The sequence below is a fragment of the Lonchura striata genome, chromosome 8, assembly GCF_046129695.1.
Source record: "Lonchura striata isolate bLonStr1 chromosome 8, bLonStr1.mat, whole genome shotgun sequence".
NCBI classification, from domain to species: domain Eukaryota; kingdom Metazoa; phylum Chordata; class Aves; order Passeriformes; family Estrildidae; genus Lonchura; species Lonchura striata.
The window spans coordinates 37,812,326-37,826,721 of record NC_134610.1 but is presented as its reverse complement, the minus strand read 5'-3'; the positions used below and the strand labels follow the sequence as shown (position 1 = coordinate 37,826,721).

The 14,396-nt window shown below is 42.9% G+C and overlaps 1 protein-coding gene across 8 annotated transcripts in view; it reads right to left on the bottom strand.

The window, feature by feature from the left end:
* AGAP1 (ArfGAP with GTPase domain, ankyrin repeat and PH domain 1) overlaps positions 1-14,396 on the bottom strand; it is a 307,939-nt gene that overhangs the window by 164,183 nt on the left and 129,360 nt on the right. For all 8 annotated transcript variants that reach the window (XM_077785210.1, XM_077785211.1, XM_021536095.3 and 5 more), the window contains one exon: positions 6,108-6,235. In XM_077785210.1, the coding sequence (XP_077641336.1) occupies positions 6,108-6,235 (128 nt within the window). The remainder of the gene's footprint in view (positions 1-6,107; positions 6,236-14,396) is intronic.

Here is a 14,396-nt window from a genome sequence, read left to right as displayed (position 1 = left end):
GAATATAACCGTAACTGGGTATCAATAGTTTCATTTGTTTTCTAGTGTACAAGTAAGCAAAACATTGGGGAAAACCTTCCAAATCTGCATTTCTACTAAACTAAATTCTAACCCAGGAGAAAACACCCAATGCCATAGAGTTGCATAGCTGGAGTTAAACCTACTCTGGAGACACCAGATCACTGAGAGCTGATAAAGAAAATAGTCCAGGGCTGTAAAATGGCTACCCAGGGGTTGGATAAATCCCACTGTATTCCAAGCATCACAGAATCTCCTGAGCTGCAAGGAACCCACAAGGACAATCGAGTCCAACTCCTGGCCCTGCACAGGATTTGCTGAAGCCACTGGTGCAAAGATACAAAACTTGTAAGATATTCCAATTTATTCAAAGCAGCCAAAACTGTGATGTTACATCCCAGTCCTGAAAGAAATAAAGCTTTGAGCCTATAATACAATAAATGAACACAGGTAAATTCCTAAAAGGAGGAAGGTGAGGAAACTAGACAGAATGGGAAGGACTAAAAGGTGATTAAGAAAAAAGTCTTAATTTTTTCTTTAAAAGGACTTATCACACATGACATAAGCAAGTACTAAAAACACCACTGAAGGAGGAGATGCTCTATGTGCCGATGGGAGACTGGGGCAGGACAACAGGGAAAATTCTGCCTCCTGGGGATGGAAAATAGAGGAGCAGCAGTGGATGAAAGGGCTGGGCAATAACTCACATGTAATTCTGGAGGGAAAAAGAAACTTCTGGGATGCACAGAGAAGGGGGAAAGGCCATCTTTAAAGCACTCAAGCTTCCCAGAGAAAGCAAGGAAAGGTGGTAAGAGGGTATTTCCAGAATTCCTGAGGAGAAAGATGCCTCAGGGGACTTCCCCCATGCTTCTTGGGGATTGGGATCTCAAGCTGCAACCCATCAGGATGGAAAAGCAGGGGACAATCCCTAACACCCCCAGCTGAAGTCTTTGCATGTTCCAAGTTCTCTTCTGATTCCTGCAGCTTCTCCAAAGCAGGGAGCAGAGATGAAGCAATGCAAGCAACAGCAGGCTCAGAGACACTTCCTACAACATTCTCAAGTGCCAGAGGAAGTAGCAGCAGAACTGGGAGATGTGTACAAAACAAAGGAGAGGAAATAATGTAACTGAAAGGATAATTTTTTGTGTCCTAATGGAGAATGGTTAACACTGGACAGATGAGCAGGCCAAGCTGGGAGGAGGTGGCCTCAATTACCCCACATTTGCTTTTCCTGTCTCTGTAGCAGCTTGTTCCCAAACCACTGGATGTGTTGGAGATGAGAAGGGTGGCAAGGAAATATTTTTTTTTTAATTGAAATTAAGAGATTTATACCCTAGGAGCCTACTTCCCAGATGGAGAACATGAAGGATTCCCTAAAATTTTACCTTTTAAATCCTTCATTATTTTATAGCATCATTTTACACTTTTTGTAGTTGTCTCCTGGATTTCTAAGTGATTCATAAACTACTCCTCAAGGAGAACACAGATCTGTTGGATATTCTATTCCCCAAAGACACACAGAGAGCTTCTATAAACCTAGTCCTCCAGGCAATGTTTCTCTTCTCACCAAGCCCAGTGGATTACCAACTTTATAAATAAAACTCTGAGATTATTTCAAAATAAGCCAATGGCTGGAACAATGAAAAACACAATCAGAGAAACACTTGGAAATCACAGAATGGTTTGGGTTGGAAAGGAACCCAAGGATCATCTAATTCCAGTTCCTTGACATGGGCAGGGACACCTTCCACCGTTCCAGGTTGCTCCAAGCCCCATCCAGCCTGGCCTCAGACACTTCCAAGGATCCAGGGGCAGCCACAGCTGCTCTGGGCACCCTGTGCCAGGGCCTGCCCACCCTCACTGGGAGGTATCTAAAATACTTGTTCTAAATAAATATTAGGTTACTTAGAAACAAGCCTGTAAATACAAAAGGACTGCGATATATATGGCATTAAATACATTATCATTCCTCTTTTAGTTTTAGTTTTGACATTCCAGAAAATTTTAAAAAAGCTTAACAATAATTAGGTCTCACATAGAACAAAATAATGGATGACCAAGCTGACTGCATTTTGCTTTCAGTCATTTAATTTACATTTTTGGACAATCATATTGTAGTAAAAACTGTCTGGAGGCATTGTGCAAACATAAACAATGCATCACTACAGATTTACAACAGATAGTAAGGAGTGAGCTGGTGTGGCAGCCACACCTGAGCTTTGTAGCAGATGTTAAGCTCCACATCTTCACAGGAATAATACAAATCTCCTTGGAGAATGACATTGCTGACCAGGAAACACAACTCTTGGCACTGCAGTCCACACAGCTGGACAAGAAGAGGCTGGAGCGTGTCCAGGGCAGGGAACAGAGCTAGGAAGGGGCTGGAGCCCCAGGAAGGGCTGAGGGAGCTGGGAAGGGGCTCAGCCTGGAGAAAAGGAGGCTCAGGGGGACCTTGTGGCTCTGCACAGCTCCTGACAGGAGGGAACAGCCGGGGGGGTCGGGCTCTGCTCCAGGGAACAGGGACAGGAGGAGAGGGAGCAGAGGTTTAGATTGGATATCAAGGAAAATTCCATCACCAAAGGATGGGTAACTCCCTCTGTCATAGAGGAATGCACAGAGACCAGGCAGACATGGGAACATGGTGCCATTTTCAATCTCCTCTCATAGCAGAGCATAACAGCTGAATTCCGGGAAAGCCAGCCAGTGTGAAAACATATACAGACTGCAGATTTCAAGGAATTATAATCACTGGCAAAACAATCTTTCCATCTTTACTTCAAAAGTGCAGTTCACAAGTAAGCTCACTGCTGGGGATTCCTGGCTGGAATCTGCACGTCAGTTTGTCTGAAGAGGGGCCTGGAGCCTTTCACACAAACAGCAACCACGGCTGTTGTGCCAAAGGCTTTTCCAGCTGTTTTACAACAGGGCAAACTCAAACCCAGCTGCAGGTATCCTCAGCAGGTTTTCCAGCCACCACACAGAGGCACTGAGGACCAAAGGTAGGGCTGAGCTGAGCAGCCTCAGGGGTTGGGAACCAGATCTCCACTTCCAGGGGCTGGGCAGAGGAAACAGCCCTTTGGAATTGTTTTTATTGGCACTGTTCTTCTAAGTTAATGTCTTAGATGTCTTACACCTGATATGTCAGGTGTAAAGGACAAGCAACTCCTTCAGCACCAGGATGAATTTAGCAAAAAGGAATGTCTCTGTGGGCTTTTGTAAGGGAAAAGGGAACTCATTCTTCTTTGAAATTAGACTTAGCATGGTATACAAGCATATCGGGCCTAGGAAGATTGCCAAAGCATAGGGGAATGTGGGAATGAAAAGTGGAAAAGACAGATAGAGATAGAGAGATAGAGAAGTGATTGGTCTGTACTTGTAAAAAATAAAAGAATTATTCCAAGATGCTCTCTGGCCAATTAGGAGGTCTCCAATCCACTGCACAACGCTTCTTCCCCTCTAAACAACTCAGTCTACCTCCTGAAGCGTTCCAAAAAGCCAGACAGTGAGCTGTGACTGGAATACCTGAATGCAGCAGACAGAATTTAAGTGATGTTGCACCACCCCTCTTGTGGACAGAGTATACAACAGTTCTGTCCATCACGGTCAGAAATTATAATCCTTGGATTTGAGAATAAAATTATTTCCATACATTTCCATACATTCTGTGCTGCCCTGAAAGCCAACAGAGGTACCTGAAGTACTTGCAAGGTCTGTTGGCTCTGGATATCAAGGGCTTTCAAGGAAAACCTTCCCCTTGACTGACATACACATTAAAAACTAAGTGAGAAGGAAAATTAAGGAGCATCTACAAGTGAATTTTGTCTTTAGAATAGGAAGCATCTTTTTGTGTGGGACAGGCCTCTGGAAATATGTAACTACAGATATTCCTGAGAGCATGTCCTGGAAGGGATCTTACTGAGGCAGGCACCACCTCAGACCCCTGGATATGCAGATAGAGAAGCACCCACACACAGAAACAAGTCTTTCACAGAATCCCAGAATGGTTTGGATTGGAAGGGACCTCAAGGTTGATCTCATTCCAACACCCTGCCATGGGCAGGGACACCTTCCACCAGACCAGCGTGCTCCAAGCCCTGCCCAAGCTGGCAGACTGAAACCACCGAAGCCCTGGATGGTGCTGAGCCTTAGAATTCCCCCCAAGTTATGTTAAGGACTAGTCTGGTTAAAGTGACACTCAATACCTCTTTTTTTTTTTTTTCTAAAGCCTAAGCTTTTGACTGCAGAGTCATCTGGAGAGTTTGCAGGAGTTCAATCCCCAGGATGATCCAACCAGAGATGGAACAATATCCGACTTTATCTGAAGTGCTGTGTGTAACCACTGCCTCTGAAGGCCTCTGCTCCTGTGGAGAATGCAAGTGGCAGGGCACTGCACCGATAACGGGTTTGATTCATGGAGGAAATCTTCAGAGAAACATCATTACGCCAAGAGAGATGTTCCAAAGGGCAAGACACCAGCCAGTCTTCCAGCCAAGATCAGAGATGGCAAATCTTGCCCCAGATCATCTTAAACTTGGAATTGCAGTTGCAAAGTTCTTTTAAGTCTGGGATAAGGATTCAGCTTCCTTCCCTTAAACAAGGTCATACTGCCTTTAAGTGTAGCACAAAGGAGATACAACATGAAACAGATTTCTGGCCTCTACTTTTAGGCATGACATCAGTCTCAGAAGAGAGACATCTTTGACTGGTGATGCAATTGCCCCTTCAGGTAATTATGACACCTGGCAAAGGCAGTAAAGAACATTATTTCACTTTTATTGAAACAGAATCTAGGGAGCCTTATCACAAAAGCTACCTTGCCTTGATTTTCCCAAATAGTTCTTATCAATGGCAAGAAGTTTGCTGCATAGGTGATGGTACTGGTCTAGAATTTGGTGTTTGCTGTTGACCTTCAAACTAGACTTGGGTGGGAAACCAGTGAGCCTCTAGATATTTGATGTTCTTCACCAAAAAAAGCTTCATTAACAAAAAATGCTCTCAGAGAGGACGAGTCCCAAGGGCCTGTGGCCAGGAACTGGTCAGAGACAGAGTGGCTGAGGAAACCTGGAAAGGGGAAAACCTTTCTCAGGTGAGAACTTGTTCTTCACCAGAAGGTGCCAGGGCTCTTCTGAGGAGAACACAGCTCACTCAGCACCTGCTTTCGAAAGGGGGTCTGAGCTCCAGCCTTCTCTTTGGGCTCATCAGCAAAAGCCACAGCCACAGCCTGAGGTTGTATCAGGACTCAGCCTGAAGCAGAGTAAGTCACAGCAGAGAACTCTGAAGACTAAACTGGCACCTGCATCTTTAGGGTGATAACCCAGTGGTAGAAGTTACTCCCTTCTGCCAAAAAGCAGGCACTGTGTGGGATAAAGGTCCATAGCCAAAACAAATCCTCACGTGGGTGGCTCAGCACTGCAAAATAACCTGTGAATTATTGAGTTTAGACTGAAAACCACACCAGAATGGCTGTGGGTATCTGACATCTTTCAGTTTATATCCACCCCAGCTGGGAACAAGCCCAGAGATTATCAGCTGACACTAGAAAACAAAGACACTGAGGAAGGGCATCGCCAGGGAAACAGAGGAGCGGGCAATACACGTGGCTAAAAGTTGTGCAAGTCAGAAAATGTTGGTATTAGCCATATGTTTCTCAAAATACCATTGAGTGTAAAATTCCAGCACTCTAAACACTGGGATACACCAGCTCAGCACAGCTGAGTGAGAGTAACCACCAAAACCACAGCAAGGGGATGTTGAACCACAGCACAGCAAATCCTGCAACTGTAATGACTGGCCTACTCAGACCTGCAGGCTGCTGGGTGTCAGTGACAATGATCAAAGCAGGCTTATCATTCCAAGCAGGCTTTAAAGCCAAATTATTCTAATTATTCTGCCTTGCTACTTTGTTTCTTGAAGTCAAGCCAATCTATAAAAAAAATCAACTATCACTTCAAATTACAGACCACTGGCAGCATTAAAAAAATGGCAACTACCTCTCAAGCAGCAAAGAGAGCACTTGAAATGGCACGAAATACATCAGAGATGAAAAGCAGCTTATCAGCTCCTTTTCCAAGCATTGATTTTATCTGTACCTGGCTGATATGTATGGCAGAAACCTGGGCAGAACACACGGAGGAGTGGCTCGGAGAGTTGGGCAGAGATTTGCAGGGTCCGATTGAGAGCTGCTGCTTCTTCTTGGTGGAAACGATCTTCTGGGCAACTGAAGGGAAACAAAACATCCAGGCAGGTAAGGCAGAGCACACGTGGGCAGCAGGGCACGGTGGGAAAACACACAATGAACAACACACAAATGGGGGGATCACCACCAAAGCCTGCTCCAAACATTGAGTGTGTTACAGGGAAGAGGAAGGGTGCTGGTTTTCCACAATGCTCCATGGGAGACTCCAGCTGGGTTCTCCACATGGAAAATGACTCCAGAAGTCTCATTCCAGCAAGTGAGCACCAGAGGATTCAGGGAAAAAAATAACAAAAAGCAATACCAGGAATTTTATACCAAGTTCCCTCTGTGTTTGTAACACCACACTAACAAAGCTCATGGTAGCAAATATCTTCCATTCTTCTTTGGGATATTCTCCTGGCAGACAGAAGATGGCTGGTCTCTGCTGCCAAGGAATAAGATTGATTTCCTGTTTTTATTAGCCACCAGGGCAATCCCCTGTGCAGCCCAAACCAAAGATAATTGGAATATTAGAACTGATAACTGGAATTCAAACTGGAATATTAGAACTGATAAAGGGTCTCTGACATCAAATAAATGCCTGGATTGGTGGTACCACACATCCCAGTGAAATTCTTTATGGAAAGAAGTTGTATCATTATTTCTAATTTTAGCTTTTATTCCTTAGCAGCAGCAGCAGAGCTGGAAAAATGCCTAGTTGTTTTTTTGGGGTTTTTTTTTGTTTTTTTTGCAATTTATCAAGATATTCTCTTCAGCATGGAAAGAAAAGCAGATTTATCAAATGGATACAGGGATCAGAGCCATTAACATCTCTATGCACAGCTTGGAAGACCCATAATAAAAAAGATCAAACAGAACTGATGTGGAATGCAGCAACTTCCAAACATCTCCTACAATCTTTCAATTTAAACAAGTCAAACTATTTCAGAAATTCATCCCATCACACACTGGAATTTGAGCTCATGCTGCTAATTCAGGTAAAGCCTTTGGAAAGAGCTCTTTTTATGTCATAAATACATAAAAATTAAATTTATTACTACCTTTTGAGTCACAAATTAAAAACAAATCAAAATTTCAGTCTTTGGAAACAGGTACTTGTGTAGTGGCTAAGCAAAAATGCTACTAACTAAATTTAGCTTCCTTGCATGCTGTTTTCTTCTCAAAGGGAAACACTACATGAAACTTGTGCCAGGGAGTTTGCAGTCACTTGCAACACCTCCACCAAAACCAGTGGCATTTACTGGCATCTCCTTAAAAAGTCCCCCAGAATTTGCTGGAATTAATCCAACAGACCCCAGTCTGTCTCGTTCAGAAAACACAAAAAGACAATTATGTAAATATCAAGATTATTTTCCCTCATTACATTATAGCACAGGCAGGGACAGTGTAAGTATAGTTTCTTCTCAAATGAATGCAATTTTAATAACAAACTGGTCTGTGGCTTATGTTTTTCATGTAAATGAATGATGGCATAACCATGATTTAGTGAGAATACATTGTATAAAGAATGGCTCATATATATGAAGCAGCAGCTTCATTAGTTACATCCCACCTCCAATAGGCCTCTTATCATCCTGAAAGGATGATATCAATTAATTTATCTTCCCCTAGCATATTGATCATAACCTTCATCAGCTAATCATGTTTAAATTAAAGGGGAATATCGTAGCACTCAGTCATTTCAGACCCATTGGGTTATTGATCTGGAGCCTGGGAAGCTATATATTAAAATATTTTAAAACACATTAGCGAGTGAAGAGAGCAAACCAAAGGTCAGATTTTAACACATGCACATGGATTTATTTGTCTTCATATGTGGTACAGACCTAAATTAAGACCAGAACTGAACAAAAACCACAAATGAATGAAAACCACCTCATCTGCAAAAGCTGCTGCTCTCACATGGGAGAGATAATTGGCCAAGGGAAGTATCTACCTCGTCCCTGCAGTGCGAGTACAGGGGTGTTGCGAGCATCACACTGACACACACAGCACAGTCTGGGCAAGGAAGGGGAAGGAACCCAAGACAGTCTGAACTCAGTGACTCAAACACATGGCCTGAACATGAGCAAAGCACCAGGCTCTTCCAAGCTCCATCCAGCCTGGTCTTGGGCACTGCCAGGGATCCAGGGGCAGCCACAGCTGCTCTGGGCACCCTGTGCCAGGGCCTGCCCACCCTCCCAGGGAACAATTCCTTCCCAATATCCCATCCATCCCTTCCCTCTGGCAGTGAAGCCATTCCCTGTGTCCTGTCCCTCCATCCCTTGTCCCCAGTCTCTCCCCAGCTCTCCTGGAGTTCCTTTAAGCACAGGAAGAGGCTCTAAGCCCTGCCTGGAGCTTCTCCTCTCCAGGTGAGCACCCCCAGCTCTCCCAGCCTGGCTCCAGAGCAGAGGGGCTCCAGCCCTTGGAGCATCCCCATGGCCTCCTCTGGACTCACTCCAGCAGCTCCACATTGTTATGCTGGAGAACCCAAACTGGACACAGATGGGGTTAAAACAGACCATTCTTCACCCCAAATTTCTTAGCTCCTCGCTCTGTCAGAACAATTATCTTCTATAAAGGGAATAAAAAATTCAAGAAAGCAGAAATATTTTTGTCCCAAGCCTTCAGGTTCTGTCTCATTCCAAAGTTCTTCTGAACACAATATTTAAATTTAATACTCTCTAAAAAATATTTCTAAAACAGATGAATACCAACTTAATCTATGGCAGATATCAAAAATAATCCAGAGAGTGAGAAGCATTTCAACTCTTTTTAAAAATCACTTGAATTGTCTGTACCTTTATACTTGTTATACTCACTCTATCAATTGAGTATAACAATCTATCAATTGTTATACTCAATCTAGACTGAGTACTTGATATACTCAATCTATCAATTTGGGACAGATTTTATTGTAATATATCAGTATTAGGAAAAGCTAAATAAAATTTATATGGAAAGTCAAGAACTCTTCTGCAAATAAACAGGGATATGCCATGGATACTTGGAGTTGTAAACAAGGAGACCTAATATTTAGCAAATATTGGCCTTGGAAGGGGACTGATGCTTATTTTTTTTTTAATTTAAATTTTAATTCCATGAGCCAGAATGACTGGGAGCTGTATTCTGCTTGAAGGCATTGATAAATAAAAGCATGTGAAATTCCTGTTCCGAGCTGGGAGGGAAAGCTCTTGGCTTGAATGCCTCTTCTTCCATGCCTGACCTAGCGCACCACAACAAAATTAACCTTCCCACACCCTGCCATCTCCATCTCAAACGCTACTTTTTGTTAGTCAAAACCCACTCATTCCTCAGCATCTCCTGCTCCCTCCCTGCCAATGTGCCTTTCAGGGAGCCTTGAGCAGGAGAGCTTGGAGCTGCACATCGGACTCTGCAGATCGCCGTGCAAACCACATTTTCCAATGGAAACAAGTGAGCACAACCCATTTTCCCCAAGCAAAGCCCTCGGGCTGACCAGCAGAGGACTGAATTCCCTCGGGGAAGGACCAGGGCGGTGCCTCCATAAGGAACTGCCTCCTCCTGGTGCTCCATTTGGGAGCTCATTCCCCCTGGGAGTGCTGGTGCCAGAGGAGCTGCACTGACAGCACTGACTTGCCCTGGTTCAAAGGGTTGGCCATAGGCAGCTCCTCCACGACCTTGATGCCTTGTGAAGGCTGCCCTAGAACAGAGGCCAGGCAGAGTTAAAAAATAGAGTAGGGATTTATTAAAAGGATCTTCTCAATGGATCCACCTTGGGCAGCACAAGAGCCCAGCCAGGGCTGCACCCAAGATGAACTAAAATGATCACAAAAATAGACAACTGGTCACAGGGTCTCTCACTTTTATAAGTTCTGCTCCATTTGCATATTGGAGTTCATTGTCCAATTCCAGCTTTAGCCCATGCAGTTCCAACCTTCTTGTTTTCCTCTCTTCAGTCCACATTGTTTATGCTCTTGGGCCTGAGATTTGGATAATTTGTCCTTGGTCTCTAGCTAGAGAAAGAATTGTTTTGTCTCTCTGCTCTGTGAAGAAAGCTCACCATCCCCTAATGGAAGCTCAGACTAAAGTAGCAGAGAATCTGAAAAACATAAAAACTAAAACCCGAGGCATCAACCTCATCAGCACAGTTCCATCCAGGGACAAGGGACAAGAAAGGCAGAGACCTCAGGGGAAATACTCCCTAGGAGGAGTTCAAGGCATAAGGTGAGGGTCTAATCCTGTTCCACATCTCGGAAAATGGAGAACATTCAGCAGCACCTGAGAAATGAGTTGAGAGGAAACCCCATCTAGGCTCAGGCCTGGTCTCTCCCTGCTCCTAAGATGGATCCTGAGAAACACCCAAAGGTACCAGCAGTCTGATCACTTTTCCTTCCCAAAAGGCAGGGAATACAGTTATTCCTGTGCTCTGTGCTTTGACCAAGTAAAGCTTGGAATATTAAAAAGGAAGACTCCAGGCATACAAGACCTGTAACATCTGGTGCCATTTCTCTTCTTAGTGATCACAGTACAGGGGTGCTGCCTATTTTAGGAGACACAAACACTTTTCTCCAATTACCACTAATTTAAATCAAAACTGGTTTCTCATAAAAACTTGTATAAGACCATTCATCTCCTCTGCATGTCCAAGAGCGAGTAAACAGCAGGTTCAGTTAAAACCTGCCACTTGTGCAAAAGATGGGAATGCAGGAAATTTTCCTTCACCAATGGACAGACAGAAAATGGCTTTCAGCTGAAGCTGGAATGCTGATGGCTGAGTGAAAAACATCAGCAGGGATAAACACTTGCTTAAATAAATACCTGTTTTAACTACTTGGGGAAAAAAAAACAATGCAAAATTGGGGGTTTTGTGTGAAGAAGTATTTGCTTTTACCTTAAAAAACACAAGTGCAAGAAGTTAAGATATATAGCAGCTTACATTTTTACAGCAGCTGCCTTTAGCTTAATATTCCATGTTTACAGGATAAGTAAGGGTTCAATAAAAGTAAATTTATTCCACAATTACATATTGCAGGAGAGGCAGTAATAACTACCAGAGCAAGCCTTAACCACAAATGCTTCCAAGTGGGAAACATTAATGTAAGTAGCCACTATTAAGGCCATTGTGCCTGTTATTTTAAATTCAATCAATTTTCTAGGCTAAACAACCTTTATATTTTTCTGTTTAAAAGGAAAGCTTGGCATCCCACGTGTCAGGTGTAATAGAGACACGACTGCTGGACAATTCTAATGCTGGAGTTTGGAAATGGCAATTTATCCAGCTAATTCCTGGTCACGTGCAGCCAAAAATATCTGGTTATTTTGCCCTGAAGAAGCAGTGCCACTGTGAAGTCATACCAGGGCAAAGGAACTCCTGCTCTGCACTGAGCACAGACCCCCTCCCATGCTCTGACAGCCTGTGGTGGGACTTGCTGGGAGAAACCTCAATGACCAAAAAAGTAAAGTCAAATTGACCAAGAATATATAAATCTGTAGTGCAAGGCACCAAAAGCATCAGGAAGTGTTACAGGACAAAGTGCTTGGTTAACAAATCCTTCCTTCTTAAACCTTGTCTTACAAGATATGAAAATACAGTGGTAAATCAGGCTCAGTATTAAACATCTTTCATCAATGCCAACATATTTTTTTTTTGCCTCCACAGGTAACTCTAATTAACACTGCACATCACTTATTCCCAATTTCCATGCAAATCACTGCCTTCCAAGACTAGGTAAGCAAAAATGCCAATAAATCCACTGGAAACAATCTGCCATCTGAAGCAATTTATAAAATAAACCTGTGTTTTCTTCACTGCTTGAATTGTGCAAGCAGAAGAACATGACTCGAGGATTTAGGGGGAACATTGTGCCAGACACACAGGTAAAGTCTCCTGCACATGGATTTACCTCACCAGTACCTCCTGGAGCTCTGCTGACCTTTCCATGAGGGCAGAATAAAGTCATAAATCCTGTTATATCCCACACAGTGTTATGATTTTAAATCCAAATATGTAAAAAAGTTGAAACAAGAAAAAAAGTCAAACTGAAAAGATTCAAAGACAATGTTGTCAAATTGATGTGTTTTGTAAAATGTCCATAAAACAAGAAAGTGAGCTGTTAATTATCGTTTAAGAATAATATTATTAAGGCTAACATCATTGAATGTGTTTAATTCTATGTCAAAACACAGAATTGCTTTTTAATCACATCAAAACATAAGTTTAAGTAACAGCAAATAATATGATGCTTCAGGTTTTTACCACCTTAGTAAGTAATGTCCTACTCACATTTTGAAGCGGCTTCATGAAAAGCCCATTTTGGGGCACACATCACCGAATGACTGCTTTCATCAAGAACATTTCTGCTTTCTGAAGAGTCAAGCACACCCAATGAGCTCACTAATAGCGCACAGAAAAGGACACAAAGTGATAGGAAGTTGCTGGTTGTGGCAGTGCATCTCAGATGCAACCAACCCTCTAGAAAGAAAGAAACTAATGACATTTACTAAATCACATTCAGCTTACTTGTGCCTCATGCAGACAGTTCTATTAACTCAACTTAAAGAAAAAGCTCATTAAAAAACAGAATAATCAATGGTTTTCTTTTTTTGACTTCCAAAATGACAAAAAATTGTTACCTAACAATTCAAAGTCTGAAGTCAGAGGTGCAACCAAACCATGAGATCACACAGCTACATCCAGACAGGGCACAGCTGGTTCCAAAACAAGGGCTGTGATTGCTGGGGTATCTAAGAAAAAATGGTCACTTAATACTTTGAACAAATATAACTTTTTTTTCACATGAAATATTCACAGATCTTATTCCTGAAGATGTATTCTCCTCAGAAAAGAGCAATTAGGTTTACTACAGCAACGCCAAAAAGAGGTGCATAAACATCACTGTTTCTGGAGCACAACTTATCTAGGCTGTTTACCAAACTCAAGCTAGAGAATGTTCTCGCACTTTAAAGGAAAACCTTCCTCAAAACAAGCCCCCAAGGACCTAGATAAGATTAAATAAACCACCTCAGCCCATGAGCTCGTTGCCCACTGAGCCATCACAATCCATCCACCTCCCAGGCACACAGAGGCCTGCTGGAAAAAGAGTCAGTCTTTGTGTTAGCAACAACACAGTGCAGGTGGAATGAATCCTGCTCCCAAAACACCCTCCAGAAATCCAGCAGCAGATAGGAAGCTACAAGCTAAAAATCCTCTGGGTTTGTGGGTTTATGCACATCCAGCTGTCACGAAAGCAGTTCCCTGCCAGAGCAGAAGCATCATGGAGCATTTCACATAAATCTCCCAAAACACATAAGGCCCCCCCTTTGCACTTTAATCATTTGCTAACAGTTACAATAAGATTGTATTAAAAATTTAAACTGCCCTACTTAATGCAATTTACCTTCAAAGGTCCATTTCCAGAGAATGAAGTCGAATGATATAAATGTCGAACACTTGATCAGATTTATGGTGCCCAAGAATATTTCTCTTGATACAAATCTGACGAGTGAAGGCTAATGGCTTTAGTTTTATTACTTTTTGAGCACTTAATGGGAAAATTTAGACATTTTCACAAGACTGAGCTCCAGCAAGAATGGTGCATTTAGAGGATGAAGGCAGAGGAGAAAGCCGTGTGCTCTCTGTGGAGATGACCGGTTAAACGGCGTTATTAAGCGAGAGATTAACGCCAAGTATTTATCCTGATAATTTGTCACACAACAGTTAGGCCTGAGTGCCTCTGCTGAACAGGGGAGAGACAGCAGCACAAAGTGCTGACTCCACAGCCAAGTTTACAGATGGAATTGGGGCCAAAATCCCAGGGAGAGACAACTGAAGTCACAGTGGGATTGTAAAAGCAGAAGCTGAGCGATACAGCCATGGGTGCAGATCAGCCAGTGCCTGCAGGTGATTAGGAAACAGCCCTTTCTTTCTTTAGGGAATCCCACCTTTTCACCCCAACCACGTTCTCCACAAATGCTACAAAGCAATAGTTTCACTAATCCAAAACCACTTTTTTTCCCCCCTATTTAATTTTTTTAACTGAAAGACAGCTGGGAGTCCTCAGATTTCAATTAATGTCGAGGTACTTGGCCAATCAATCACTAAGTGCTATAAATTCCCCTCTATTTCTCATTAGTTACACTATTGCACAGCTTAAATCTAAACATACCTTTCTGGGAGACTGTAAATTACCAGGTCTAAGACACAAGCGAGCGCATCAGGCAT